At 53.3% G+C, this 26407-nt stretch overlaps 2 protein-coding genes across 2 annotated transcripts in view; one reads left to right on the forward strand and one right to left on the reverse strand.

Annotated features, from left to right (window-relative positions):
• Positions 1-2871: 2871 nt before the first annotated feature.
• Positions 2872-4384, reverse strand: LOC113962038. The gene is made up of 5 exons (XM_027672846.1): positions 4343-4384; positions 4157-4200; positions 3483-3919; positions 3047-3113; positions 2872-2949 (listed from the first exon to the last, which is right to left on the reverse strand). The coding sequence occupies exons 1-5, from the start codon at positions 4349-4351 to the stop codon at positions 2889-2891; spliced, it is 618 nt and encodes a 205-aa protein (XP_027528647.1). The 5' UTR covers positions 4352-4384; the 3' UTR covers positions 2872-2888.
• The window catches only part of LOC113962037 (IgGFc-binding protein-like), a 24533-nt gene continuing 2403 nt past the window's right edge, over positions 4278-26407 (forward strand). Inside the window, 22 exon segments of the mRNA XM_027672845.1 lie at positions 4278-5807; positions 6964-7008; positions 9689-10897; positions 10984-11318; positions 11541-12116; positions 12246-12387; positions 12520-13124; positions 13484-14054; positions 14697-15280; positions 15282-16059; positions 16265-16458; positions 17159-17300; positions 17850-18181; positions 19069-19642; positions 20661-21259; positions 21589-22156; positions 23553-23832; positions 23910-24150; positions 24956-25018; positions 25359-25385; positions 25387-25426; positions 25822-26021. Coding sequence (XP_027528646.1) covers positions 5747-5807; positions 6964-7008; positions 9689-10897; positions 10984-11318; positions 11541-12116; positions 12246-12387; positions 12520-13124; positions 13484-14054; positions 14697-15280; positions 15282-16059; positions 16265-16458; positions 17159-17300; positions 17850-18181; positions 19069-19642; positions 20661-21259; positions 21589-22156; positions 23553-23832; positions 23910-24150; positions 24956-25018; positions 25359-25385; positions 25387-25426; positions 25822-26021 — 8166 coding nt within the window. The 5' untranslated portion in view covers positions 4278-5746.

Genomic DNA, 26407 nt, shown 5'->3' on the forward strand with positions numbered 1-26407 from the left:
AGGGTGGGTGTTGGGGTTTGGGAGGTTCCCAGGGGTTGGTTTGGGGCATTCCCAGGGGTTGGTTTGGGGCATTCCCAGGGGTTGGTTTGGGGTCTCACCAGCCGTGAGAAGGGCAGAGGCCTCAGCAGCAGGCGGGTGCTGCTCTGGTAGCGGCGGATCTCCTGCAGTGCCCGCTGGCCCGGGCGGAACCCTGGAGGGGGACAAAGGGAGGTATGGGAGCTATAGGGAATCTATAGGGGATCTATAGGGCCTGGGAGGCACAGGAGGGGTATAGGGGACTTTAGGGGATCTATAGGGCCTGGGGAGACACAGGAGGCTACAGGGAATCTATGGGGGGCTGCATGGGTGAGAGGGACAGTGGGGAGCTATGGGGGAGTACAGAGGGCTATGAGGGGTATAAGGGATTTCTATAGGGCCTGGGTGGACATGGGGGTATGAGGGATCTATAGGGGGCTACAGGGGATGGCTGGTATGGGGGGGGCTATAGGGGATCTATGGGGGGCTTAGGGAACAGCAAGTATGGGGGGCTATAGGGGACAGGGTATAGGGGCTATAGGGGATTTATGGGCGTCTATAGGAACAGGGGATATGGGGGCTATAGGAGGTCCATATGGGGTCCATAGGGGGTATGGTGGGCTCTAGGGGGTTTTATAAGGGTGTCCATAGGGGTATCCCCCCACACTCACTCCGTGCCCGCCGGCGCGGGGGGGGCGATGGCGGGGCTGGAGGGGGGCGGCGCCGTCGGGGAGTGGGCTTGGGGCGCGGCATGGCGAGGTCACACCCACCGCGGGCTCGGTGCGGGGTCCGGGAGTCAGGGGGACGCTGGAGAGGACCCGGGGGGACCGGGGAGGGGGCTTAGGGCAGGTACAGGCAGCCGGTGAGACCCCCCCGCCCTTCCCGGGTGTGATTCCCCCCTGTTCACCGCCGGGACGTCACTCCCGGACCCCCCGGACCCGCCGCCGTTCAAACCTCCCGCCGCTCTGCGCCGCTCCAACGTCACTTCCGCACGCGCCGCCCCCGCCAATCGCGGCCCGCAACCGCTCCGCCCCGCCCGGAGGCCGCGACTCGATGGTGTAGCGGCGGCCGCGGAGTCATTAGCATAAATCTACATTGGCCACGCCCCGCGGCACCCAGCGCGGCGGAGATCCTCATATGGTCCCCATATGGTCTCGGTGTGATCCCTGTCGCTCCCAGATTGATTCCAGTCACCCCCAATATGATCCTAGTGACTTCCAGTCACTCCTAGTGTGAGTCCAATATGACCCCAGTCACTCCCAATACAATCCCAGTATGATTTCAGTCACTCCCAGTATGATCCCAGTCACACCCACAATGGTTCCAGTCAATTCCTATCCCTACCAGAATGTTACCGCTGTGATCCCAGTCACTCTCAGAATGATCCCAGTTTGATCCCAGTAACCCCCAATATGATCCTAGTGACTTCCAGTCAGTCCCAGTGTGAGTCCAGTATGATCCCAGTTTGATCCCATTAACCCCCAACATGATCCTAGTGACTTCCAGTCAGTCCCAGTGTGAGTCCAGTATGATCCCAGCTGATCCCAATCACAATTACAATGGTCCCAGTCAATTCCTGTCACTACTAGAATGATCCCAATATGATCCCAGCCACTCCCAGTATGATCCCCATCAGTCCAAGTCAGTCCCAGTATGGTACCAGTTGCCCCCAGTGTGGTTCCAGACACTCCCAGTATGAACCCAGCATGGTTCCAGTTGCTCTCAGTATGATCCTAGTTGCTCCAGTTGTGGTCCCAGTACATCCAGTATGGTTCCAGTATCTTCCAGTTGCTCCCAGTGTGTCCCTTTTGGGCTCCCAGCATGGGCCCAGTAGCTCCCAGTGCCTGCCAGTGCCTGGCAGGTAAAGGACCATGGAAAGAGATCTGAAGCAGTGCCTTCAGGACTGACCCCATGGAATGTGGGCTTTGAGCAGTTCCTTCAGGACTGACCCCATGGAATGTGGACCTGGAACAGTTCCTTCGGGACTGACCCCATGGAATGTGGACCTGGAACAGTTCCTTCGGGACTGACCCCATGGAATATGGGCCTGTGCCTCCTCCTCCCCCCACAGCAGCAATTGCTGTTTTAATTGAGGTTTTAATTAAAGGCTGAACTGTTCCTGGAGCTGCGATGGGATGGCTTTCCCTCCATCATCACCATCATCATCATCACTGCAATGCCTGGGGGGCCCTTGGGCTTTAGGGGAGGGAATTTGGGGGCTGTTTGGGGGGCACTCAGGGACAACCCTGTCTCTAACGGGGCCGCATGACAGGAGTTGTAGTCCAGGAAGTGAAGTGACTCAGCCAAAGGCGCCACCCCAAACACACATTTTCGGGTGCTGATTGGTTGGCGGTGTTGATGGGCGGGCACGGCAGCCAATGGGAGGCAGCGGTTTGGAGGGAACGGGGGGGGGGGGGGGGGGGGGGGGGGGGGGGGGGGCCCGGGGGGCCATTTGGGGCCCCCCCTCTTCCCCCCCTCCCCCGGGGGGGGGGGCGTTCTGGTGTCCCCCCACCCCATGTTGGCCGTGAAGGTGAAGGTGGAGGAGCCAGGTGAGGCCCTCTCCCCGATAACCCCCCCAGGGCCCCCAAGCCCATCCTGGGCTCCCCAAAACACCCCACGGCCAGTTACAGCCCCCTGCTAATGGCCCAGGGACCCTCAAACCCCCTGCAGACCCTCCCCCAACACCCTCAGAATCCCTCCCCAAAATACTTCTTCATGACCAGACTCCCAGAACTCCCCCCCAAACACACCCAAAAGCCCCCCAGACCCCCAACACCCCCCAAGCCAACACTCTTGGGGCATTTGGAGAGACCCCAAAGGTGGGGGAGGGGATTTTGGGGTCCGTGCAGCTGCAGCTTTGGGGTTTCATTGCTTTATTGGCCCCCCCCAGATTGGGGGGGGAACCTGGTGGGCTCCAGGAGGGTCTCAACAGCCCTGGGGAAAAAGGGGAGAGCAAAGGGGGTCAGAGGGATGTGGGGAAGGGGTAGGGGCAGGAGGAACCCCCAAAATCAGGGGGTTGGGAGGGGCATACCAGAGCTGTTCCCGTAGGGCCCGGCGGTGGCACCGCAGCAGCCGTAGGACAGGGTCCTGGGGACAAACTGGGGGAGCCGGAGGTCATGGGGGGGGCCACCCCACTGTACCCCCCCCACCCTGTAAGGGGTGCCCCAGCCCCACAATTGCCCCCCAGACCCATAAGTGACCCCTCAACCCCCCAAGTGCCTCTCAATCCACAAGTGCCCCTGCTCAGCCCCACAATTCACCCACACAGCCCCACAAGTGCCCCCCTGGCCCCATAACTGATCACTCTGAGCCCCACAATTGCCCCCCAACCCCAAAAGTGACCCCCCAGCCCCACAATTCCCTCCCCAGCCCTACAAGTGAACCCCCAGCCCCACAATTACCTCTCTGGCCCCGCAAGTGCCCCCTCATATCCCCCAATTCCTCCTCAGTCCCCCAATTCCCCTCACCCAGCGCCTGCCGTGAGGGTGCCCCCTGCTGGGCATCCTGGACGCCACTCCTGATTGGCCGCAGAGCGTCCTGACGATCACGTGACACCCAACATGGCGCCCCCCATAGGGCCCCAGTGGCATCACGTGACCGCAGGCATGGTTTCCACTGCAAGGACTCCTGGGAATCGGGCCGGGACGAGGTCGCCCCCTGGCGGCGGGAGGTGCAGAAGCGGCTCCTGATTGGGGTCTCGGAGGGCTCACGTGACTCCCAGTGCGTCGCCCCGCCCACCGGGCACGTGTCCAGCGCAGGCTCCTCCCCACGGCGCCGCCTCAGACGCCACTGGATGAGGGGGTCATCGGGGACGGGGCCTACGGGGGCGGGGCCTGCGGGGGCGGAGCTGAGCGGAGGTTCCGCCCCCTCTGGCCCACGGGGGCGGGGCCTGAGCAGGACCTGGCTGGGGGGGGAAGGGCAGGTTGGGGACTCTTCAAATACCGACCCCCCCATCGGCCTCCCCGCGAGGGGTTTGGGGACCCCGGGGGCATTTGAGGGGTTGTGAGGTCGGGGGGGGAAGTACTTGGAGTCGGGAGGGGCAGTTGGGCGTCCCCAAGGGGCTCTTGGGAGGGCAGAGCAGGGAACTGAGGGGGATCCTGGGAGGCCCGGGAGTCGCTTGGTGGCCGCGCCGCTCCCCCACCTCCTCCGCACCAGTCGCTCCGCTCGCTGCTCCAGGCCGAGTCCCTGGGGGGGGACGCGGAGGGTGATGCGGGGACCCCCAAAATCGCCCCCCGAGACCCCCAAAATCGCCCCCCCGGGACCCCCAAAATCCCCCCCTGGACCCCCCAAAATTCCCCCCGGTCCCCGGGGTCCCCTCAGCCCTCACCCGCTCCATGGCCCGCGCTCCGCCAGGCCCCGCCCCAACGGCCCCTTCTCGGTCGCTGATTGGCTGCAGGAGATGACGGGCGGGCGCTGCGGGCAATGGGAGGCCGGAGAAGGGAAAGGGGGGAGGGCGGGAGAGGTTTGGGGGGGTCCCTGAGGGAGGTTGGGACTCCCACAGAGGATTTGGGGGTCCCTGAGGGCGTTTGGGGCTCCCAGAGAGGATTTAGGGGGCTCCTGAGGGCGTTTGGGGCTCCCATAAAGGATTTGGGGGGTCGCTGAGCGACTTTGGGGCTCCCAGAGAGGATTTAGGGGGCTCCTGAGGGGCTTTGGGGCTCCCAGAGAGGATTTGGGGGGCTCCTGAGGGCATTTGGGGCTCCCACAGAGGATTTGGGGGGTCCCTGAGGGGCTTTGGGGCTCCCACTGAGGATTTGTGCCTCTCAGCCCCCCCAGTCCCCAACAGGGACCCCCAAATCTCCTCTAGAAACTCCAAACCCTCCCAAGGACCCCCAAAACCTCCGTGCCCGGTCCCCCTTGGACCCGCAGACCCCTCCAGGGAAACCGTAAAACTCTCCCAGGGACCTCTAGGGACCTTGTGGGTTTGGAGTTCCCGGAGAAGATTTGGGGGGTCCAGGGGCCAAGGGGTCTCTGGGGGGTCCCTGAGTGGTTTTGGGGGTCTCTGGGTGGTTTGGGTTTCCCTGACTGGTTTTGGGGGTCTCTGAGGGGCTTTGGGGTGTCTCTGTGTGGCTTTGGGGTTTCTGGAGGGGTTTGGGGGGTCCAGAGGGTGAGGGATTCCGGAGGGGAATTTGAGGGGTCCCCGAGTGGTGTTTGGGGTCCCCGTGGGGTTCGGGAGTTCCCCATTTTTCCATCTCCATTTTAAGGAGAAACACCTTTAATTCCCTGATTTCCCTCCCGGCTCCAGATGGTTTTTCTCAGTCCTGCCCGGGGTTTGGGCCAGAATTCCCCGTTCCCTGGAAATCCCTGCTGGGACTCGGGTCATTCATTTTGGGTAAAAAACAACCGTATTTGGGTCCGTCCCTCCCCACGGGGTCACGGGGGCAGAGGGCTCCGAGGGGGCAGCGATTCTGGGAATTCGGGGGGTTTGGGAGGATCCCTGGAGGTCTCAAGACATCCCTGGGGGTCCCACACCTGTCCCAACATCCCCGAGGGTCCCACACCTGTCGTGATATCCCTGGGAATCCTACCCCCCTCCGACGTCTCCTCAGTGACAGGATCCAGCTGCCACTTTCCGAATTCTCTGGAAATCCGGGGTCACTCCCCCTTGGCTCCCCCCATTCCCAAAATTCTGCTGTATCAGCCCAAATCTGCAGTTTTTGGCCCAAACTCCCAGGTTTTGGCCCAAATCTGCCCCTGGAAGCAGCTCCAGTCGAGATCTGTTTGGGTATAAAAGATGGATTTGGGGCCAAACACCGTGTCCATAGGATCCCGGGAATTCGGGAGCTCAGGGGCCGGTGAGTGCCTTCATTCCCTGCTTTTCCCCATTTTTCCTCATTTTTGGGGGTGTGCAGAAATTTCTGCCCATATTTCAGAGTTTTTCCTTTTTTTCCCCCTCAGTTTACTGATTTTTGCCCCTTTTCCCCCACAAGTTTCATATTTTTAACCCCTTTTTCATCCCAAATTTCGGATTTTTTTAACACTTTCTGTGCCCAAATTTTGGAGGTTTTTTTGCCCATTTTCCCTCCCCAAATCTAATTTTTTCCCCTTTTTGTGTCCAAAATTTAGATTTTCACATTCTTTCCCCCCAATTTTATATTTTTGCCCTTTTTGTGTTCAAATTGGGCATTTTCCACCCTTTTTGTGCCCCCAATCAGGATTTTTTGTCCACTTTTTCCCGAAGTTCAGATTTTTTGCCCTCTTAATGCCCAAAATTGGGATTCTTTGCACTTTTTGCACCCAAATTGAGGATTTGGGGGGGTTGGGTGGGACAAGGTGGGGAGAGGGTTGTCCTGGCTGTTGAACCCCATTTTGCCCCAAATTTGGGAGATTTGGGGCAAAACCCCCCCATTTTGACCTGAACTTTTGGGATTTTGAACAAAATTTGTAATTTTGGGAAGGTTTTGGGGTAAATTTGGTGGAAATAGGAACTGAGGTGGCATCAAGGGGGGGAGGTTGAGTGGTGGGAGGGTTGTCCTGGCTTTATAACCCCATTTTACCACAATTTTGGAGGATTGTGGGGGCAAAATTCATCATTTTTGGGAGGTTTTGGGGTGGATTTGGTGGAAATGGGGACTCTAGGGTGGCCTCAAAGGGTAAAACTGGTGGTAGTGGTGGGTGTGGATGGTTATCCCAGCTCCATTTTGACCCAATTTTGAGGGATTTAGGGAAAAAAAAACATTTTACCCCAAATGTGGGGAGTTTTGGTTAAAACCCCCCATTTTGACCCAATTTTTTGAACAAAATTCATAATTTTTGGAGCTTTTGGGGTGGATTTGGTGGCAACAGGGGCCAAAATAAGCCCAAACAGGTTTCCATGGGGTAAAAAAAAGCCATTTTGGGGTAAATTGGGGGTTGTTTGGGGGTTCTGGTGACCTCTCTGGGCTCACATGGATTTTCCCCCCAAAACAGGGATTTTGGGTAATTTTTGGTGATTTTGGGTGTTTTTTGCAGCAATGGCTTTGCGTGGGACCTGGTGGCTCCTCCTTTCCTTCTGTGGTGAGAAAACCTCCGTTTTCCCCCCCAAAAAACCCAAATTTCCTGCATTTTGGGTATATTTTGGAGCTTTTAAGGGCAGAAAATTATTATTTTTAACCAAACCCCCACATTTTTTAGTAATTCCTTACATCCAAGAGCCTTTAGAATCTTCTTTTTTCATGAAAACTCCCTTTATTTTCAGGAAAAAGTGCCCTTTTTTCTCACTATTTACAGAAAAAAGTGCACTTTGTCCTGAATATTTTGGGGTTTGGGTGGGGTTTTTTGAGATAAAAAAAGTATTTTTGTTTTTCCTCAGGAAAAAACAAACAAACAAAAACATCTATTAAAAAAAATTTAAAATCCATTTTTAGGGGGGGGGTTTAATGAAAAAAGTCCTTTTATTTGCTCTATTTTACGAAAAGATTATTATTTTTTAAGGAAAAGAATCTCTTTTATTCTGTATTTTCACGGGGTTTTTTTCTAATTTTCATGAAGAAAATCCTATTCAGCCCTTTCTTTAAATTATTTTCAAAGGAAAATCCCTTTTATTTCCTTAATTTTTTTAATTGAGTCCTTTTTTCTTTTTATTTAATTTATTAGGGGAAAAAAAGCTCTTTTGAACTCTGTTTTAGAAAAAAACCCTTTTAGTCACTTTATTTCAGTTTAAAAAATCATGATGCCTTATTTTGCTGTTGATTTTTCTTCAAAATCCCCCTTTTTAGGAAAAAAATCCCTTATTTATAATTTATAATTTATAATTTATAATTTATAATTTATAATTTATAATTTATAATTTGTTTCTTATTCCTGTTTTTTATTCCCAATTTGTCACCCCAAACACCCAAATTCCCAGTTGTTGATTTTTTTTTCAGAAAAAACCGACCAAAATCAGCTTTTTTCTCTCAACACCCCCTAACTCCCTATTTTTTAAATTAAAAAAAATCCTTATCACCCATTTTTTTATATAAATATATTTAGGGGTTTTTAAAATCAAATTTTAATCAATTGATTAATTGATTAAAAGGTGATCAATAATCATCTTTTGGAGGTTTTTCTGCTAAGAATCTCTAAAATCCCTTTTTGGTCCTTTTAAAATCCCTATTCTTTGTGTAGTTTAATTTCATATATTTCTGTAGATTTGTATGGATAAATATTAACTTATACAAAAGATTTAAAGTGTTAATTGGCTAATAATATTAAGTAGTGTAATTGAATAACATTATTACTTATTAATACTTTTATTGTTAGGTGCTGTGGGTATATTAATTTCAAGTTTACACTAAATAATTTTAAATATACACCACTACAGTTATGTATGACTATAAGAATAGAAAGTAAATGTAATGTCTAGATAAATATCATAATAAATAGATAAACGAAATAATAAATAAATATAATCTCTATGTATGAATATAGTAATAGGAAATAAATATAATGTCTCTTGTATTACCTAAAAATATGATATATAAAATTAAGTTATTCTTAATATGGCATAATATCTAAAAATATCGAATATATGTTTGTGTAATTTATCAGTATATTAATACAGCAAATTATATCTATAATTACATCTAGATATTGAGAGATAATTATAAAATGGAATAATATATAAATATAAATTAAATATAGACAATTTTATATTGTTATACAATGAAATATGACAGAATTGTATTGGATTATAATATAACATTTTACTTATAATTGTATATAATTAATTAATAGTAGAGAATTCTTATTATGAATTTACAATTTATTTATATATAATAATGATAGTAATAATAGTTATTAAAATTGTTTAATAGCTTTCACATATGTTATTTATCAGCGTAATAACCTGTGAATATAATTTCTACTGTGATTATATATAAAAATAGAGCATATAAATTAAAGATAAGGCTGCCATTACACCTTTCATGTCATTTAAATACAATTCCTGCTATAATTCTATATGCCATATAATTCTATGTGATAGATATTATTCTATATAATCCTACATTAAAAACCTATATAACTCTCTATAAAAAATTCTATATGGTTCTATATATTATTCTATATAATTCTCTATGAGAAACCTATGTAATTGTATATATTAGGTATTCTATATAACCTCTGTAAAAATCTATATAGTTCCCTATAGAACATCTATATAATTCTATATAATAGGTATTATTCCATATAATCTTTTAAGAAATTTACGTAATTCTATATAGTAGATATTATTCTATATAATCCTGCATAAAACCCCCTATATGATTCTATATAATAGATATTATTCTATATAATTCTACATTAAAAAATCTATATAATTCTTTATAATAGATACTATTCTCTATAATCGTACATAAACCCTATATAATCCGGTACTATTCTATATAATTCTCTCTAAAAAATATAACTCTATATAATATATATTCTATATAATAATCTCTAAAAATCTCTATAATTCTATCCAGTATTTATTATTGCATATAACCCTGCATAAAAAAAGTCTATAATTTTATATAATAGATATTGTTCTATATAATTCTACTAAAAAAATCTATATAATTCTATATGATATATATTATTCTATATAATTCTCTATCAAGTCCATATAAATCTATATAAAGCCCCATATATAATTCTATATAAAAACCATCCATCTAATCCCCTATTCCCTCGCTATCCACTGACCCAGGAGCCCCTTTCCCTGTTTTCCCAGCTCTCTCCAGCTGCAGCTCGGGGGGTCGGGAATTCCTGGCCGTGTTCCCCCAGAATGACGACGAGTCCCCGAGTGCGACGCTGAAGCTGCTGCTCACCCGGCAGGGCCCCGGTGACAGGGTGGCCTCGGTGACACTGCACGGTCCCTTCGGCACCCGCGAGGTCACTGTGCCGCCCGGTGTCACCAAGGCTGTGCCCATTCCCGCCCACCTGGAGCTCACAGGGAGCTGCATGGCCAACAAGACTGTGGTGGTCCGGGCCAGTGCCGATGTGGCCGTGGTGGCCATGAGCGCCAAGGGCTACACAGTGGGTGCCACGGCCCTGCTGCCCATGCCCAACCTGGGCACCAGGTACTATGTGGTGACGCCCATGGGGAATGACACCTATGGCATGGCTGAGCTCGTGGTGGTCGCCGGTGCTGCCATCACCGCTGTCTCCATCACCACCACGGCCACATTCCAGTATGCCGGGGACACCTACGTGCCGGGCGCAGTGCTGCGCCTCTTCCTGCAGCCCTACCACAGCCTGCAGCTGCAGAGTAGCCAGGACTTCACTGGCACCGCTGTGGTGGCCAACGCGCCTGTGGCCGTTCTCAGTGGCCACACTTGCACCAAGGTGACCGCAGGCTACGACTTCGTGGTGGAGCAGCTCCTGCCGACAGTGGCATGGGGGAGGAACTACGTGGTGCCACCCAACCCGGTGCAGCCAGGCACTGACCTTATCTATGTGGTGACGGAGGATTGCAACACCGTCACCTATAACAGCAGCAGCGGGGAGGTCACCATGGCCATGGCAGCAGGGGAGGCACGGGCGTTGGTGGTGAACCACAACTCCCCCCTGCACCTCACTGCGGTGGCAGCAGTGCAGGTGCTGCTGTTCTTCACTGGCTCATCTTGGCAAGACCCCTTCCTCCTCATCGTGCCGCCTGTCACTGCCCACTGCACCGCATTCCACCTCAGCACTGTGCCCGGCTACTACAACCATGCCATCCTCATTGCGCCCACCGCCGCCACCGCTGCCACCACTCTCAACCACCAGCCAGCTGCTGCCGTGAAGTGGCACGGCATTCCCGGCACGGAGTTCTCCTGGGCCGGCATCCCAGTGAGTCCCCAGACACGGAGCGCCGAGAACCCACAGGCGCCCATGGGGCTTCTGGTGTTTGGGTTCGAGAGCCACACCGGGTATGGCTTTGCTGGGCTCTGCATCGCCGGTGAGTACAGTGAGCCCATTGTTGAGTCAGCCCAGTGGTTGGGCATTGTCCGGTTGGCCATCCATGGATTTCCCTGTTTTTTGCAGCTCCAGAGCCGGTCTCCTGCGAGGATTTGATGTGCGAGGAGAGGTGTGAGGTGGTGGATGGACAACCAAAGTGCGTCCAGGAGACCTTCTCCACCTGCTGGCTCACCAGTGGTTCACACTACCGGAGTTTTGATGGGAAGACCTTCGATTTCATGGGAACATGCACCTACACCTTGACCACCCTCTGCAGTTCTGATCCCACCTTTCCTGCCTTCTCTGTGGAGGTCCAAAAGGAGAAAAAGGAGAACTCCAAAGTCTCCTCCATTGGCTCCATCAATGTCCACATCAACAACATCACTGTCACCGTGGTCCGGGCAGAAAATGGGATGGTGAGGGTAAGAAAAAATCAGCATAATTCCCAAATTCCAAGCGATTTTATGGAGTTTCACCAAAATTACACATTTAGTGGTGATCTTGAGGGTCTTTTCCTAAATAATTCTGGGATTTGCTAGTGTGCAGACAGGCCTTGCATGAAAAAAAACAAATCTTCAAAAACTCCACATTTTGTCCGATTTTGATGGTTTTTTGGTTGTTTTGCTGGTTGTTACCTCCCTCAGGTGAACAACCACAGCTCTCGCCTGCCCATCTCCCTCTCCTGCGGGAAGCTCCGGGTTCACCAGAAGGGCAAATCCGTGTTGATCCAATCAGATTTCATGCTGAAGGTCCTCTACGACTGGGACGATCATGTGGTGGTCAAAATTCCAGCTGCTTTTTCCGGGAAAGTCTGTGGGTTGTGCGGGAACAGCAACGGGAACCCCCGGGATGATGCACTGGCTCCCGATGGGAGCCAGGTGTGGGATATCGTGGAGCTGGGGCAGAGCTGGAAGGTGACCAATGGGAGCAGTCACTGCCAGGACACCTGCGAGGGGGACTGTGGGCGATGTGGGTGGGATGAGGAGGTGATATACAAGGCAGAGCGGTGGTGTGGGGTGTTGTCCTGGCATGCCGGGCCATTCCGGCGCTGTCATGGCACCATCAATCCCAACATCTACGTGAAGAACTGTATCCATGACCTGTGCGCCCATGGCGGCCATCGCGCTGTGCTGTGCCACGCCCTCCAGGCCTACGCCGATGACTGCCAAGAGAATGGGATCGACGTTTCTGGTTGGAGAATGAGGATGGGATGTCGTAAGTAGAGGGAATGGTTGGGTGGAAATACTCCCTGGGGTGGGCGGAGCTTAATTCAAGTGGGTCCCAAGATCTGTGGAATGGTGTGCTGGGAAAGGTTATGGCAGCAGGTCCAAGCAGGAAGTCTGTAAAAGTCCAGGGAGACTCCAGGAAGTCCATGTAGAAAGTCCATGGAGTCTCTAGAAAGTCCAAGCAGGAAGTCCAGGAAGTCCATGGAGACTTCAGAAAGTCCAGGTGGAAGGTTCCAGGAAGTCTGTGGAGACTCAGAAAGTCCAGGTAGAAGATCAAGAAAGCCTATGGAGACTTCAGAAAATCCATGGAAACTCCAGGAAGTCTGTGTAGATAGTCCAGGAAGTCCATCCCACCACGTCTCACCTCACCCTGACCATGGTCTCCCTCTCTTTCCAGCTTTCACCTGCCCTCCCAACAGCACCTACAGCACCTGTGGCCCCGCCTGCCCCCCCACTTGCAACATCCCAGCTGTGCCGTCCAGCTGTGCCACCAGCACCACCTGCGTGGACTCCTGTGTGTGCCACGAAGGCCTTGTCCTGGATGCCAACACCTGTATTCCCCCCTCCGACTGTGGTTGCGTCTTCGGGGGTCTCTTCCATGGCCTAGGAGAGGAGTTCTGGGGTGATCCCACCTGCACACAGCGCTGCGTGTGCGATGCGGAGCAGCGGCAGGCAGTGTGCCGGAATTTCAGCTGTGGTGCAGAGGAGGAGTGTCGAGTGCAGGAGGGAATCCAGGATTGCTATCCCAAAGTTTTTGGGGTCTGCAGCGCCTTTGGAGCCACCCACTATGAAACCTTTGACAGCAGGAGGTTCATCTTCCAGGGGACGTGTGTCTACCAGTTCGTTGGGTTATGTGAAGACAACCCAAATTTGGTGGGGTTCCAGGTGTTGGTGCAGAACGGCCGCCAGGGCGATGGGCGCCTGTTTGCCATTGCCGTGGTGACAGTCAAAGTCTACAACAAAACCATTGTCATCAGCAGGGAACAGCCTGGGAAAATCATGGTGAGCTCAGGATATAGTCCTTTATCCTTCCACCAAACCTCCTCATCCCATTAATTAATGATTAAATCTGAAATAGAATTAAATAAATGTCATTTGGGTGCTCCAGCTGTTGAAAACACAGTTGGAATTTGCTGTGAGACCCCAGATTTGCTCCTTTTTTATGGTTTTCCCCCCAGATTAATGGAGGTTGGTCAACCTCCCACTGGGACTTGAACCGCCTCATCCTCTTAAATCCAGAACTTAATTCCATCTAATATTTAATTAAACCAATGCCATTTGGGGGCTGTGGCTGTTGAAAATAAGTTGGGATTTCCCCATCAAACCCCAAATTTGGTCCATTTTTATGGTTTTTCCCCCAGATCGATGAGCGGTTGGTCAACCTCCCATATCTCCAAGGTGACAAGCAGATTGTTGTCTATCGCCACGGGCGGGACGCAGTGGTAGAGACCAACTTTGGCCTTGTTGTTACCTATGACTGGCATGGCCATGTCACCGCGACAGTGCCCAGCGGCTTTGCCAATGCCCTGTGCGGGCTCTGTGGGAACTTCAACGGCGCTGCCAGCGACGACATGAGGATGAGCAACAGCAACATGACCTCAGACCCGGCTGCCTTCGGAAGCAGCTGGAAGGTTGCTGATATCCTGGGATGCACTGAGAGCTCGATGGCGGAATGTTCCAGTGCCGCCACAGTGCCACGGCTGCAACAGGAGGTGTCCGGGATGGAGTGTGAGATTTTGTTGGAAAAGGATGGACCCTTTGGAGCATGTCATGACCACGTGGACGCCCAGCAGTATTTCCAGAGCTGCGTCCGGGACTCCTGCCTCTTCCCGGAGCAGGAAGATGGGATGTGTCCGATCATTGCCAGCTACGCCAGTGCATGCCAGGCTGCCGGCGTGTCCGTTGGGAGGTGGAGGATGGATAATTTCTGCTGTAAGTTGGGATGATTGGAGGGGTTTTCCTTCAGCAGGATCCTCAATTCCACTCCAAATCCATGTAGGAACAACCCAGAGGTGGGAAACCAGTAGGAATCTCAGCAAAGTCTCAGTTGGTCCCATAATCCCCTATTCCACCCAAAGTAAACCCTTTGCAAGGAAGAAGTTGTTTTATCTGGGATCATTTTCCCCCCAGAGTTCCAATTTCTTGGTATTGGATAAAAATTGGATGATTTAGAGGGAAAACCACCAATAATGCACCAAAAATAGCGGAACTGGGGCAAAGGGATCCAGCCTGGAGGTCATGTGAGGATCCAGTATGGAGTGATCCCATTCCTTGAGGGAATGTCCCAGTTTTCTCCATGAAAATGGAGAAAATTATGTGATTTAGGGGCAAAAATTCCTATTTAAGTGCATTGGGATGTTCCTTATGGATGATCATTGAATCATCACTGGGTAGGCACTGGGTTATCATTGGATGATGTCCCTCATCATGTCCACAAGGACGAAAACAAAGATTGGGCTAAAAAACTCTGTGTTTGGTGATGTTCATCGCTGGACATATTTGAACTCTGGGAAACCTCCAGGGTTTGGCTTGGGAATTTCCTGGTTGTTCATGGATCCTGTTATCTCCCGGCAGATATTCCCTGCCCTCCTAACAGCTCCTACAAGCTCTGCGCTAACACCTGCCAGCACAGCTGCGGTGCCGGCTCCGCCGGGTGCCCAGGGCGGTGCCGCGAGGGCTGCGCATGCCACGATGGCTTCATGCTCAGCGGGGATGAGTGTGTGCCCACAGCTCACTGCGGCTGCACCCACCACGGCATGTACTACAAAGAGGATGAGACCTTCTACCCCACAGAGCACGAGGAGTGCCGGTGCCTCTCCAGCAGTGCTGTGGAATGCCAAAATATTTCCTGTCCTGATGGCAGCCCTGGGAAGGTCGTTGATGGCATCTTCCAGTGTCCCCCGCCAGCATCCGGCACCTGCGTGGCCACGGGAGACAGTGCCTATATCACCTTCGACGGGGTGGCCTTCAATGTCACCGGGACCTGCTCCTACATCCTCAGCCAGACCTGCACGGGTGACGTGACATCGTTTGTGGTCACAATCCAGAAGGAGGCCCGTAGGAAGGGAAAGGTTTCCGGGATCCAAGCGTTGTCCGTGGAAGTCTATGGGGTCAATTTGACCTTAACCCAAGGAAAAGGGGGAGATGTCATGGTAAGGTGGCACTTCATGGGCCAGATCTCATGGGTTCCCCCCAAAATTGTGTTTCATTGATGGAGGGGACACCTCACCCTGTCTCCAAGCCCAATCCATATTCATCCCAACTTTTCAAGCAAGACCCATAAATGCATCAAAACATTGGTTGGAAGGTGTTTTCCCCACATTTCTGGTCCCACCTCCTCACTGGAGGACTCTTCCTTCCCTTTCCCAGGTGAATTCAATCTCTCACCACCTCCCAGCCATCCTGGGCGAGGGGCAAATCCAGGTGTATCCCCATGGGACAGGGGTCCTGCTCCGCACTGACTTTGGCCTCGTCGTCCGCTATAACCTCGCCCAGCACGTGACACTCACGGTCCCCCAGACCTACCTGGGCCACCTGTGTGGCCTCTGTGGCAACTACAACAGGCAACGTGACGATGATTTCCACCTCTCCAATGGCCAACTGGCTCCGGATGCAACAGCCTTTGGATCCGCATGGAAAACCAAGGATAGGCCTTGTGAAGACACCTGTCCTGACGAGGAGTGTTCCACCTGCTCCAAGGAGAAGGTGCTGGTCCTCCAAAAACCCAACTACTGCGGCCTCCTCACAGCCCCTGAGGGGCCCTTTGGCTCCTGCCACAGCGTCGTTGACCCCACCCCATATTCCCAATCCTGTGTCCATAACCTCTGTGTGACTGGAGGGGATACGGGTGCCCTGTGCCAGAGCATCCAGAGCTACGTCAGCATGTGCCAGGATGCTGGAGTCACTGTGAGGGATTGGAGGACGCCGTTCTTCTGCCGTGAGTTTGGGGGGAAATGTCCCTGGTTTGGGGTTGGGGAGATCCCCTGGTGAGATCCCACTTGGAGCGCTGGGAGTTGGGGGGGATGTCTCTTCTTTGGGGTTGGGTGACAGCGGTGACACTCAGGATGTGGGATGATGGTGAGGGGCTGAGCTTTAGGGTCCCTTCCAACCCAACTCAATCCATGATTCCATGAAAATTCCAGCCCTCCCCTGCCCGTCCAACAGCACCTACTCCCTGTGCACCAACACCTGTGCCAACACCTGTGCCGGGAGGGCCACCATGTGTCCCCAGACCTGTGCTGAGGGCTGCCAGTGCCACCAGGGCTCCGTGTCAGACGGGCAGGGCTGCATTCCCGAGGAGCAGTGTGGGTGCTTTGAGGATGGGCGATACTACAAGGTAGTTTTTCCAGGGTATTTTCCCTTTTCTCCCTCCCTATTCTTAGGCATTTACATCCTTTCTCCCTGCATTTTTTCCTATTTCTATACATTCACGTCCTTTTCCCTGCACTTTTTTCCTTCTTTTCCCTATTTTTCTGTTTCACCTCTATTTTTCCTCCATTTTTTTCCTTTTGTTCATATCTTTCTGCATTTACCTCTCTTTCCATGGCATTTCCCTTTAGTCCCCTAGTTTTATGGATTTACAGTTTGTATTACTTCCTCCCTTTTTTCCCTATTTTTATGCATTTACATCTTTATTCCCCGCATTTTCCCTTTTCCCTATTCTCCTGTCTGTTTCCCAGCATTCCCCCCCCATTTTTGTCTTTTTTTTCCCCCTGCATTTAATTCCTTTTTTTCTCTATTTTTAAGAAATTTTTTCCCCTATATTTTTCCCTATTTTATGCATTGGCATCTCTTTTCATGCATTTTCTCTGCATTTTTCGATATTTTTATGCATTTGTCTTTCCCTGCATTTTCCCCTTTTCCCTTATTTTTCTGTCTATTTTCCCAGTATTTCCCCCCCACTTTTCCCTTTTCTGCCCTGCTTTTCAATCATTTTATTCCCGATTTTTCTGCCTTTATGTCCTTCTTTCCTGCGTTTTTCCTTTTTATCCCCTATTTTCATGGATTTCCCTTTCTTCCTTCCTCTCTCCCCACAGCCCCATGAGGTGGTTTTCCAGGATCGCTGCCGGCGCCGGTGCTCCTGTATCCCAGGCCAGGGCCTCACCTGCCACGACCACTCCTGCACTGAGGATGAATCCTGTGAAATTCGGGAGGGGGTCTTGGGATGCATCAACAAAAGTGAGGGAAAATGGGGGAAAGGGGGATTTTGATTTAGTGGGGAAAATCCTGCCGGAAGGGGAGGCAGAGGGAACAGATCCCACCCCTGGCACTGAGGGTCAGGGATGGGGAGGTTCTTTCCATGGCTTCTCCCATCCCATGACTTTTCCCATCCCATTGTTCCTCCCCTGGTTTCTCTCATCCCATGGTTTTTCCCATCGTCTTTTCCATGTTTTTTCCCATCCCATGGTTTTTCTCATTTTTCTTCCCATGTGTTTTCCCCATGATCTTTCCAATGGTTTTCCCATCCTGTGGTGCCTTCCATGGTCTTTCCCATGTTTTTTCCCATCCCACGTTTTTTCTCATTCTTCTTCCTATGTTTTTTTCCCAGGTCTTTCCCATCCCATGGTTCCTTCCATAATTTCTCCCATGATTTTTCCCATCCCATTGTTTTTCCCATCCCATAGTTCCTTCCATGACTTCCCCCAAGTATTTTCCCATCATTTCCCCCAAACCATGGCTTCTCCCAACGCTCATCCCACATTCCCCCCTCTCTCCCTCCCTTCCCAGACCCCTGCAAGTCCCTGAGGTGCCGCCCCAAGGAGCGGTGCCGGCCCCGTGGCTCCGAATCCCGCTGTGTCCCAGCGTTGGTGGCCACCTGCTGGGCATGGGGGGATCCCCACTTCCGTACCTTCGATGGGCTAGAATTCGACTTCCAAGGAACCTGCACCTACACCATGGCTGAATCCCATGGGAATGACCCCAGGCTGGAGCCCTTTAGGGTGGAGGCCAGGAATGACATCCGGGGCGGGATCAGATCCGTGTCCTATGTCTCCGTCGTCAACATTGACGTCTATGGACAACGCGTGTCCTTCCACCACAATGAGGACGGGAAAGTCCGGGTGAGCTGGGGGGGAAAGGGGAGAAATCTGGGATTTTTCCCAACTTTTTGCTTTATCCAGCACTTCCCAACATCCTCCTTCATCTGGCCAATGGTTCTGTCAGCACCAGCGTTGTTTTGGGATAAATCAGTCAGACTGGGAGGTGGATTGTTGAAATTTTGGGATGTTTTGGGGATAAAATGTTGGGAATAGAGTACTTGGATATGTCAGGAACAGAATATTGGTATGTGCCAGGAATAAGATGTTGGGATAAGTTGGGAATACGGTGTTTGGGTATGTTGGGAAGAAAATATTGGGATGTGTCAGGAATAAAATGTCAGGATACAGTGGGAATAAAATGTTGGGAATAGAATATTTGGATATGTCAGGAACAGAATGTTGGGATAGGCTGGGAATAAGATTTTGGGATTTATTGGTAATAAAATGTTGGGATATGCCCGGAATACAATGCTGGGATATGTCTAGAATAAAACATTAGGATATGCCAGGAATGAGATGTTGGGATGAGCTGGGAATAAAATGTTGGGCTGCGTTGGGAATAAGATGTTGGGATAAATTGGGAATAAAATGTTGGTGTATCTAGGGAATAAAATAGTAGGATATTTCAGGAATAAGATGTTGGGATGCACCAGGAATAAAATACTGGGGGGTGTTAGGATATTTTGGGAATAAAATATTTGAACATGATAGGAATAGAATGTTGGGATAAAATATAGCAGGAATAAAATATTGGGATATGTGACGTGTAAAACATTGGGGTATGATGGGATTTAATGTTGGGAACATGCTGTGAAAAAGAATTGGGATATGTGGGAAATAGAATATTGGGAATGAAATGCTGGTGTGTGTGTTGAATCCAACCCTGGGATACCTGGGAATGCTGGCAGGTGAACGGGGAGCTGGCCCTTCTCCCAGTGTTCCTGGTGGATGGGAGGCTCCGTATCCATCCCAGCGGGCTCCGCGTCACCCTGGACACGGATTTCGGGCTCCATGTCTCCTACGACTGGAACTGGCATCTCTTCATTGACCTCCCCAGCAGCTTCTTCAGCCATGTCCGTGGCCTCTGTGGGAACTTCAACCTGCAGCCCCTGGACGACATCCCCGAGGCCGGCGATGACATCCCTGCCCTGGTGGCCTGGGCCAGGGGCTGGAGAAGCTCTGACCCTGACGCCCAGGATCCCCTTTGTTGGGATCACTGTGATGGGGAGTGTCCGGTGTGCGAGGAGAAGGAGCTTTGGGGTGGGAACAGCTACTGTGGGATCATCAAGAAGTCCTTCCAGGGGCCCTTCCGGGCGTGTCATGCTGTGGTGAAGCCCCAGGAGTTCTTTGGCAGCTGCCTGGCTGAGCTGTGCCGGAGCCACGGTGCGAGGCAGGTCCTGTGCCGGGTGCTGGAGACTTACGCAGCCACGTGCCGGAGGAGCGGGGCGACCGTGGGCGACTGGAGGACACCAGCAGGATGCCGTAAGGGATGGGGGTGCTTTGTGGTCCATCTCCTAAAACCTATCTGGTTTCATTCCAAATCCCCTGAGTTCCCCAATTCCATCCCCAATTCCCTTCATCCAAGCTAAAATCCCCTTGGTTTCTCCCCAGATCCCTGGTTTTGCCCCAAAACTACTTAATTCCACCCCAAATCCCCCAAATATCACCAAAAATCCCTTAATTCAACCCCCAAATCCCTTAATTCCTCCTAACCCTGCCTCCAATCTCACCAAAATCCCCCGGAGTTCACACAAAATTCCCTGAATTCTACCTAAAATTTCTAAAGACCCCTCTAAGACCCTCCCTGACCCCCTCTAGACCCCCAGAGGCCCCAGGCCCCCCAGAGCCCCCCCTTTCCATGGGGTCTATCCTCCCAGGCCTTGAGGGTCTGAGGGGCCACTTGACGGGCACTTCAGGGTCCTGGGAGGCATTTTTGGGGCACTTCTGGAGCAGTGAGATCCATCCCAGTGTGAAGCCCTCAAATCCCTCTTCTGGAAGTTCTCCAGAACCTTCTCCTGGTGCTCCAGACTCTGCTTCTTATGTCCCAGACCCCATCCCGCAATTCCCAAATCCTCATATGTCCCACACCCTTATCCTTGTGTCCCAGACCCCATCCTGTGTGTCCCAGACCCCTTCCCACGTGTCCCAGATGCTGTCCTGCCTGTTCCCACACCCTTCGCACATGTCCCAGACCCCATCTCACTTGTCCAAGACCCCATTCCCTGTTTCCCAGACCTCTTTGCATGTCCCAGCCCCCATCCTGCATGGCCCAGACCCTTCCTACATGTTCCAGATCCTGTCCTGCCTGTTCCCAGCCCCCATCCCTTGTATCCCGGACCCCTTCCCACATATCCCAGCCCCCATCCCACACTTCCACACTTCCTAGACTTTCCTCCTCATGCTCCATACCCTTCTCCTGGTTTCCCAGACCTTTTACCACCCCTCCCATCAGATGCTCTCCACTCTCTCCATCCCTCATCCCAGTTCTCTCCCTCCCCAGCCCTTCCTTGCCCCGAGAACAGCCACTATGAGCCGTGTGGCACCGCCTGCCCAGCCACCTGCTCCGACCTGGATGCTCCCTCCTCGTGTGCCCTGCCGTGCGTGGAGTCCTGTGCGTGTGACCGCGGCCATGTGCTGAGCGCGGGGCACTGTGTGCCTGTGTCCCGCTGCGGCTGCACCCGTGCTGGGCGCTACCACCGCCCCGGTGAGGAGTTCTGGGGGGACCACTTATGCCGCTCCTGGTGCCGCTGTGACCCGGAGCTGGGCATGGTTGTGTGTGAGGAGGCCAGGTGTAAGTCAGGTGAGGTGTGTGCCGTGGTGGAGGGCGTCAGGAGGTGCGTGGCCACCAACCGCTCCATCTGCGTGGCCACGGGGGACCCCCACTACACCACCTTCGACGGGCACCGCTACGACTTCATGGGCACCTGTGTGTACCTGCTGGCCGGGCTGTGCTCCCCTGACCCCACCCTCGTGCCCTTCAATGTCACCGTGGAGAACAACCACCGTGGGGACAACCGGGTGTCCTTCACCAAGGTGGTCACCTTGGAGGTGTTCAACGTGAGCCTCAGCCTCAGCCAGGAGCACCCCAAGAAGGTCAAGGTAGGGGAGAGACAGGGGATGAGAGGGGGATTCAGTCATTCCGTGGGTTTTGGGAGGGGTTGAGGTCATTGTGTGGCATTTGGGGGAGGTTCAAGGTCTTTGCATGGTCTTCAGGTTGGTTTCAAGGTCATCACATGACACCTGGGTGGGGGTCCAAGGTCTTTTTAAGGTGTTTAGGTGGGTTTCAAGGTCATTGTATGGTGTTATGTTGGGTTTCAAGGCCACTGTATGGTCTTCAGGTGGCTTTTAAGGCCATCCATGTTCCCTTCAAGCCCATCCCATACCCTCTGGGTGGTCTCCAAGTCTATCCTTTGACCTCCCACCCACAGGTCGATGGCATCCTGCTGGACCTGCCCTTCTCTCACCCCCACCACGAGCTCCGGGTGTCCCTGCGGGGTGTCCACGGCTTCATCACCACGGCCTTTGGCGTCACTGTCACCTTTGACTGGCACAGCTACGCCCGCGTGATCCTGCCCAGCACTTTCGCAGGTGCCGTCTGTGGCCTCTGCGGCAACGCCAACGGAGACCCCCACGATGACTTCGTCACCCGCCAGGGCAACCCCGCCCACAATGACACCCACTTTGGGGACAGCTGGAAGGTCTCCGAGGTCCCTGGGTGCTCCCCAGGGTGCACCGAGGGCTGCCAGGGGTGCAGCAACACCCAACGCCGCACCTACCGCGGGGACAAGCACTGTGGGGTCCTGGTGAAGAAACGGGGGCCCTTGGCCACGTGCCACGAGGTCATTGACCCCGCCCCATTCCTGGAGGACTGTCTGTTTGACACGTGTCTCTTCGATGGCCACCACGACGCCGTGTGCCAGGCCGTGGGCGCCTACGTCAGCGCGTGCCAGAGTCGCGGCGTGGCCGTGGGGCCCTGGCGCACACACGCATTCTGCAGTACGGGGCGCTGAGGCTACAGAGGGATTTGGGGTGTTCATGGGGGCTTGGGGTGTCCAAAGGGGGTTTCGAGGTGTCCATGGAGGTTTTGGGGTCTGCAGGAGAGTTTTGGATTGTCCATGACAATTATGGGGTCTGCATGGGGCTTTTGGGGTGTCCAAAAGGGTTTTGGGGTTTCCACAGGGGTTTTGGGGTGTGAATGGGTTTTTTTCGGTGCCCATGGGGGTTTAGAGTCTGCATGGGGAGTTTTGGGTTGTCCATGAGGGTTTCAGGGTGTCCACAGTGGTTTTGGGGTGTGAATGGGGATTTTCGGGGTGTGAATGGAGGGGGTTTTGGAGTGTGAATGGCAAGTTTTGGGTTGTCCATGGGGTTTTGGGGTGTGAATGGGAATTCTGTGTCTGCATGGGGGTTTTGGGGTGTCCGTGGGGTTTTTGTGAGCTGCATGGGAGGGTTTTGGTGTGTCCATGGGGCTTTTGGGGTCTACATGGAGAGTCTTGGGTTGTCCATGGGAGGTTTTGAATCTGCTCTAGGGGGTTTGAGGTTTGGTTGGGGGGGTTTGGGGTCTGCATGGGGAGATTTATGGTGTCCATGGAGAGGGGTTGGGTTGTCCATGAGGGTTTTGGAGTGTCCACAGTGGTTTTGGGGTGTAAATGGGGAGTTTTTGGGTGTCCACGAGGGGTTTTGGGGTCTCCCTGGGGAATTTTGGGGTGTCCAGGGGAGGTCTTGGATCTGCACAAGGGGGTTTGAGGTTTGCATGGGAGGTTGTGGAGTTCAGGCAAGGGAGTTTCAGGGTGTACATGGGGGGTTTGGGGTTCACACGTAGGATTTGGGGGTCTGCTCAGGGAGACTTGGGTGTCCATGAGGGTTTTGGGGTCTCCATAGAGCTTTGGGGGATTGCAAGGAAATTTTTGGGTCTCCATGGAGTTTTGGGGGGGTTGCAGGGGTTTTTTTGGGTGTCCATGAGAGTTTTGGGGTGACCATGAGGGTTTTGGGGTGTCCATGGGGGTTTGGGGCATCCCTGGGAGTTTGCAGATTGTTTTTTTGGGTGTTCATGAGGGTTTGCAGGGGGAGGTGTGGGGGTGTGTCCATGGAGGTTTGTGGGTTTTTTGGGTGTCCATGGGAGTTTTGTGGTTCTCACGGGATTTTTTTGGGTGTCTATGAGGGCTTGGGGGGTTTGTAGAATTTTTTTGCGGTGTCCATAGGGGTTTGGGGGGTCTATGAGGGTTTTGGGGTGTCCGTGGGGGTTTGGGTTTTTTTGGGTGTCCGTGAGGGTTTTGAGGTGTCCATAAGGATTTGAAGGTTTGCAGGGAATTTTCTGGGGTGTCCATGGGGGTTCGGGGTTTTTTTTGCCTGTCCATATGTGTTTGTGCTCCTCACCCCTCTCCCCTCCCCGCAGGCCCTGTGTGCCCCCCGAACGAGCACTACGAGCTGTGTGGCCCCCCCTGCCCCCCGACTTGCCAGGACGAGTCCGGCCCGCCGTCCTGCCCCGAGTCCTCCCCGTGCTCCGAGGGCTGTTTCTGCGATCCCGGTTATTTCCGAAGCGGGGATTCCTGTGTCCCGCTATCCCAGTGCGGCTGCACTCTGGAGGGTCGTTATTACCCCCGGGGGGGCGCAGTTCTACCCCTCCCCGTCCTGCACCCAGCGCTGCGTGTGCTCCAGGGGCGGGCACGTGGAGTGTGAGTCCACCCCGGGGTGCCCCCCCGGGCCAGGAGTGCGGGGTGCGAGACGGGGTCCTGGGGTGCCACCCCCGCAGCACCTGCGGGCAGTGCCAGCTCCTGGGGAGAGGCATCTACAGCACCTTCGGGGGGCAACTGGGGGGCTTCAAGGGGTCCTGCACCCTCCCGCTGCTGGAGATGGACGCGGGGGACCCCGAGGAGGGGCCGCAGCCCCTCAAGGTGGCCCTGGAGCAGCACGAGGGGGAGGTGAGGAGGGTGACGGTGACGGCGCAGGGGATGACGGTGGCCATGGACAGGGGACAGCGCTGGGAGGTCACGGTGAGTGCGGGGCGGGGAAACCTGGGTTTGGGGGGCAAGTCCCGGTTTGGGATGGAAAACCTTGGGTTGGGGAAGAGAGCCTTGGGTTGGGGGCGCAAACCCTGGGGTTGGGGGTGCAAGTCCTGGTTTGGGGGCAAAAACCCTGGTTTTGGATTGAGAACACCAGTTTTTGGGGGAAAAAGAGGATGTAAATGGGGGTTTGGTGGGCCCAGCAGCAGGGAAAGGGCTGGTTTGGGGTAAAACCTCTGACTTTGGGATGCAAGCCCTGGTTTGGGGTTCAAACCTTTTTTTTTTTTTTTTTAATGTATAAACCCTGTTCTTTTTTGGCGTGCAAACCCTGTTTGAGGGGGATGCAAACCCTACCTTGGGGTATAAACCCTTTTTGGTAGGGGTACGAACCCTGGTTTTGGGATGAAACCCCTATTTTTGCGGTTATAAACCCTGGTTTTGAGGTACAAATCGTATTTCTTTGGGATTATAAACCCTGTTTTTTGGTGTATGAACCCTGGGTTTTGGGGTATAAACTGTATTCTTTGGCATTTTAAACCATGGGGTTTGGGGTACAAACACTATATTTTGGGGTATAAACCCTATTTTTGGAGGGTATAAACCCTGTTTGGGGGGATACAAACCCTGTTTTGGGGGTGTAAACCCTATTTTTAGGGTTATAAACCCTATTTTTGCGGTCATAAACCCTGTTTTTTGGGGGTACAAACCCTGGTTGTGGGGCTGCAAACTCTATTTTTGGGGAGTTCCCCCCCTTTAAGGCTCCAACCCCCCCTTTATTCCCCCCCCCCCCCCGCAGGTGGACGGCGAGCGCCACGTGCTCCCCCTGTGGCTAGGGGGGGGCTCCCTGGGGGTCACCCAGGTGGGGTCCCACCGGCTGCTCCACGTGCGGGGGGGGGCCCAAAATCCTGTACGACGGCGATTCCTACGCGGTGCTGACGCTGCCTCCCGCGCAACAACCCCCGCGCGGGCTCTGCGGGGACCCCAAAATTTTGGGGACGCCCCCCCCCGGACTGCACACATGCGGACCCTGCGGGGACCCTCCCGTGCCCCCCCGGGGCGCTGCGCGGTGCTGGCGGACCCCGCGGGGCCCTTCGGGGGGTGTCACAGCGCTGTGCCCCCCCCGGGCGCACCTGGACACGTGCGAGCTCCAGGTGTGCGCGGGGGGGGACGGGGGGGGCGATCCCTGCCCCGCATTCCAGGGATACGCGGCCGCGTGTCAAGCGGCGGGGGGGGGAACTCCGAGAGTGGCGCGAGGAGACGGGATGTCGTGAGTACACGGGGATTTAGGGAATTTGGGGGGGTGGGGAGGAGGACGGGGTGGGAATTTTGGGGTTGGGAGTTTTGGGGTTGGGAGTTTTGAGGGTTGGGAATTTTTGGGGGGGGAATAGCAGGAATTTTGCAGTTGTGTATTCGGGGCTGGGGATTTTTGCGATAGCAGGAGTTTAGGGATCGGGAATTTTGGCGTTAGGATTTTGGGGGTCGGGAATTTTGGGGGTGGGAATTTTGGGGGGGGCAGGAATTTTGGGGCATGGGAATTTTGGAGGTTGGGGATTTGGGGGTCAGGGATCTGGGATAGCAGGAATTTTTGGGGTTGGGAATATGACCCCCATTGAGCCCTTTGGCCCCAGGTGCCCCTCGGTGACCCCTCTGTCTCGCCCCCAGCCCTGCCGTGCCCTCCCCGCTCCCAGTACCAGCTCTGTGCCCGCACCTGTGACCGCACCTGCGCAGGTGTGTCGGCTCCGCCTCCCTGCAGCGGGCGGTGCTTCGAGGGCTGTCAGTGCTCTGAGGGGCTCCTTTTCGACGGCGCCCGCTGCGTCCCCCCGGGGAACTGCGGCTGCTTCCACCAAGGGCGATACTTCCAGGTGGGTGTGGCCCCAGTGCCTCCCAGTCCCGCCCAGTTCAGTCCCAGCCCTGGGTCTTCCCAGTTTTCTCAAGTTGATCCCACTCCCTGTCACTGCACCCCCCAGTGTCCCTTATACCTCCCAGTATGCTCCAGTTTCCCCCCAGACCCTTCCAGTCTCCCCCAGTTCCCTCCAGTGTGCCTGCTCAGTATCCCCAGTCTGTCCCAGTAATCCCCCCCCAGTCTCTTCTAGCCATCCCCAGTTGATCCCACTCTCCTCTGGTGTGGCCCCACCATCCCCACTTCCCTCCCAGTACATCCCAGTTACCTCACAGTGCATTCCAGTCCTTCCCCACTGTCCGCCCTGGTGTTCCCAATCCCTCCCAGTTTTTCTCAGTCCCCCTCACC

The sequence above is a fragment of the Neopelma chrysocephalum genome, unplaced genomic scaffold (genome assembly GCF_003984885.1).
Source record: "Neopelma chrysocephalum unplaced genomic scaffold, ASM398488v2 Primary Assembly neopelma1_99866, whole genome shotgun sequence".
NCBI classification, from domain to species: Eukaryota; Metazoa; Chordata; class Aves; order Passeriformes; family Pipridae; genus Neopelma; species Neopelma chrysocephalum.

Coding starts and splice junctions, on each gene's coding strand:
- LOC113962038 (XM_027672846.1), bottom strand. Junction 3,920..4,156: donor GAGCGACTGGTGCGGAGGAG/GTGGGGGAGCGG, acceptor TTCCCCCCCCAG/CCAGGTCCTGCTCAGGCCCC. Junction 3,114..3,482: donor ACCCTCACGGCAGGCGCTGG/GTGAGGGGAATT, acceptor CGGCTCCCCCAG/TTTGTCCCCAGGACCCTGTC.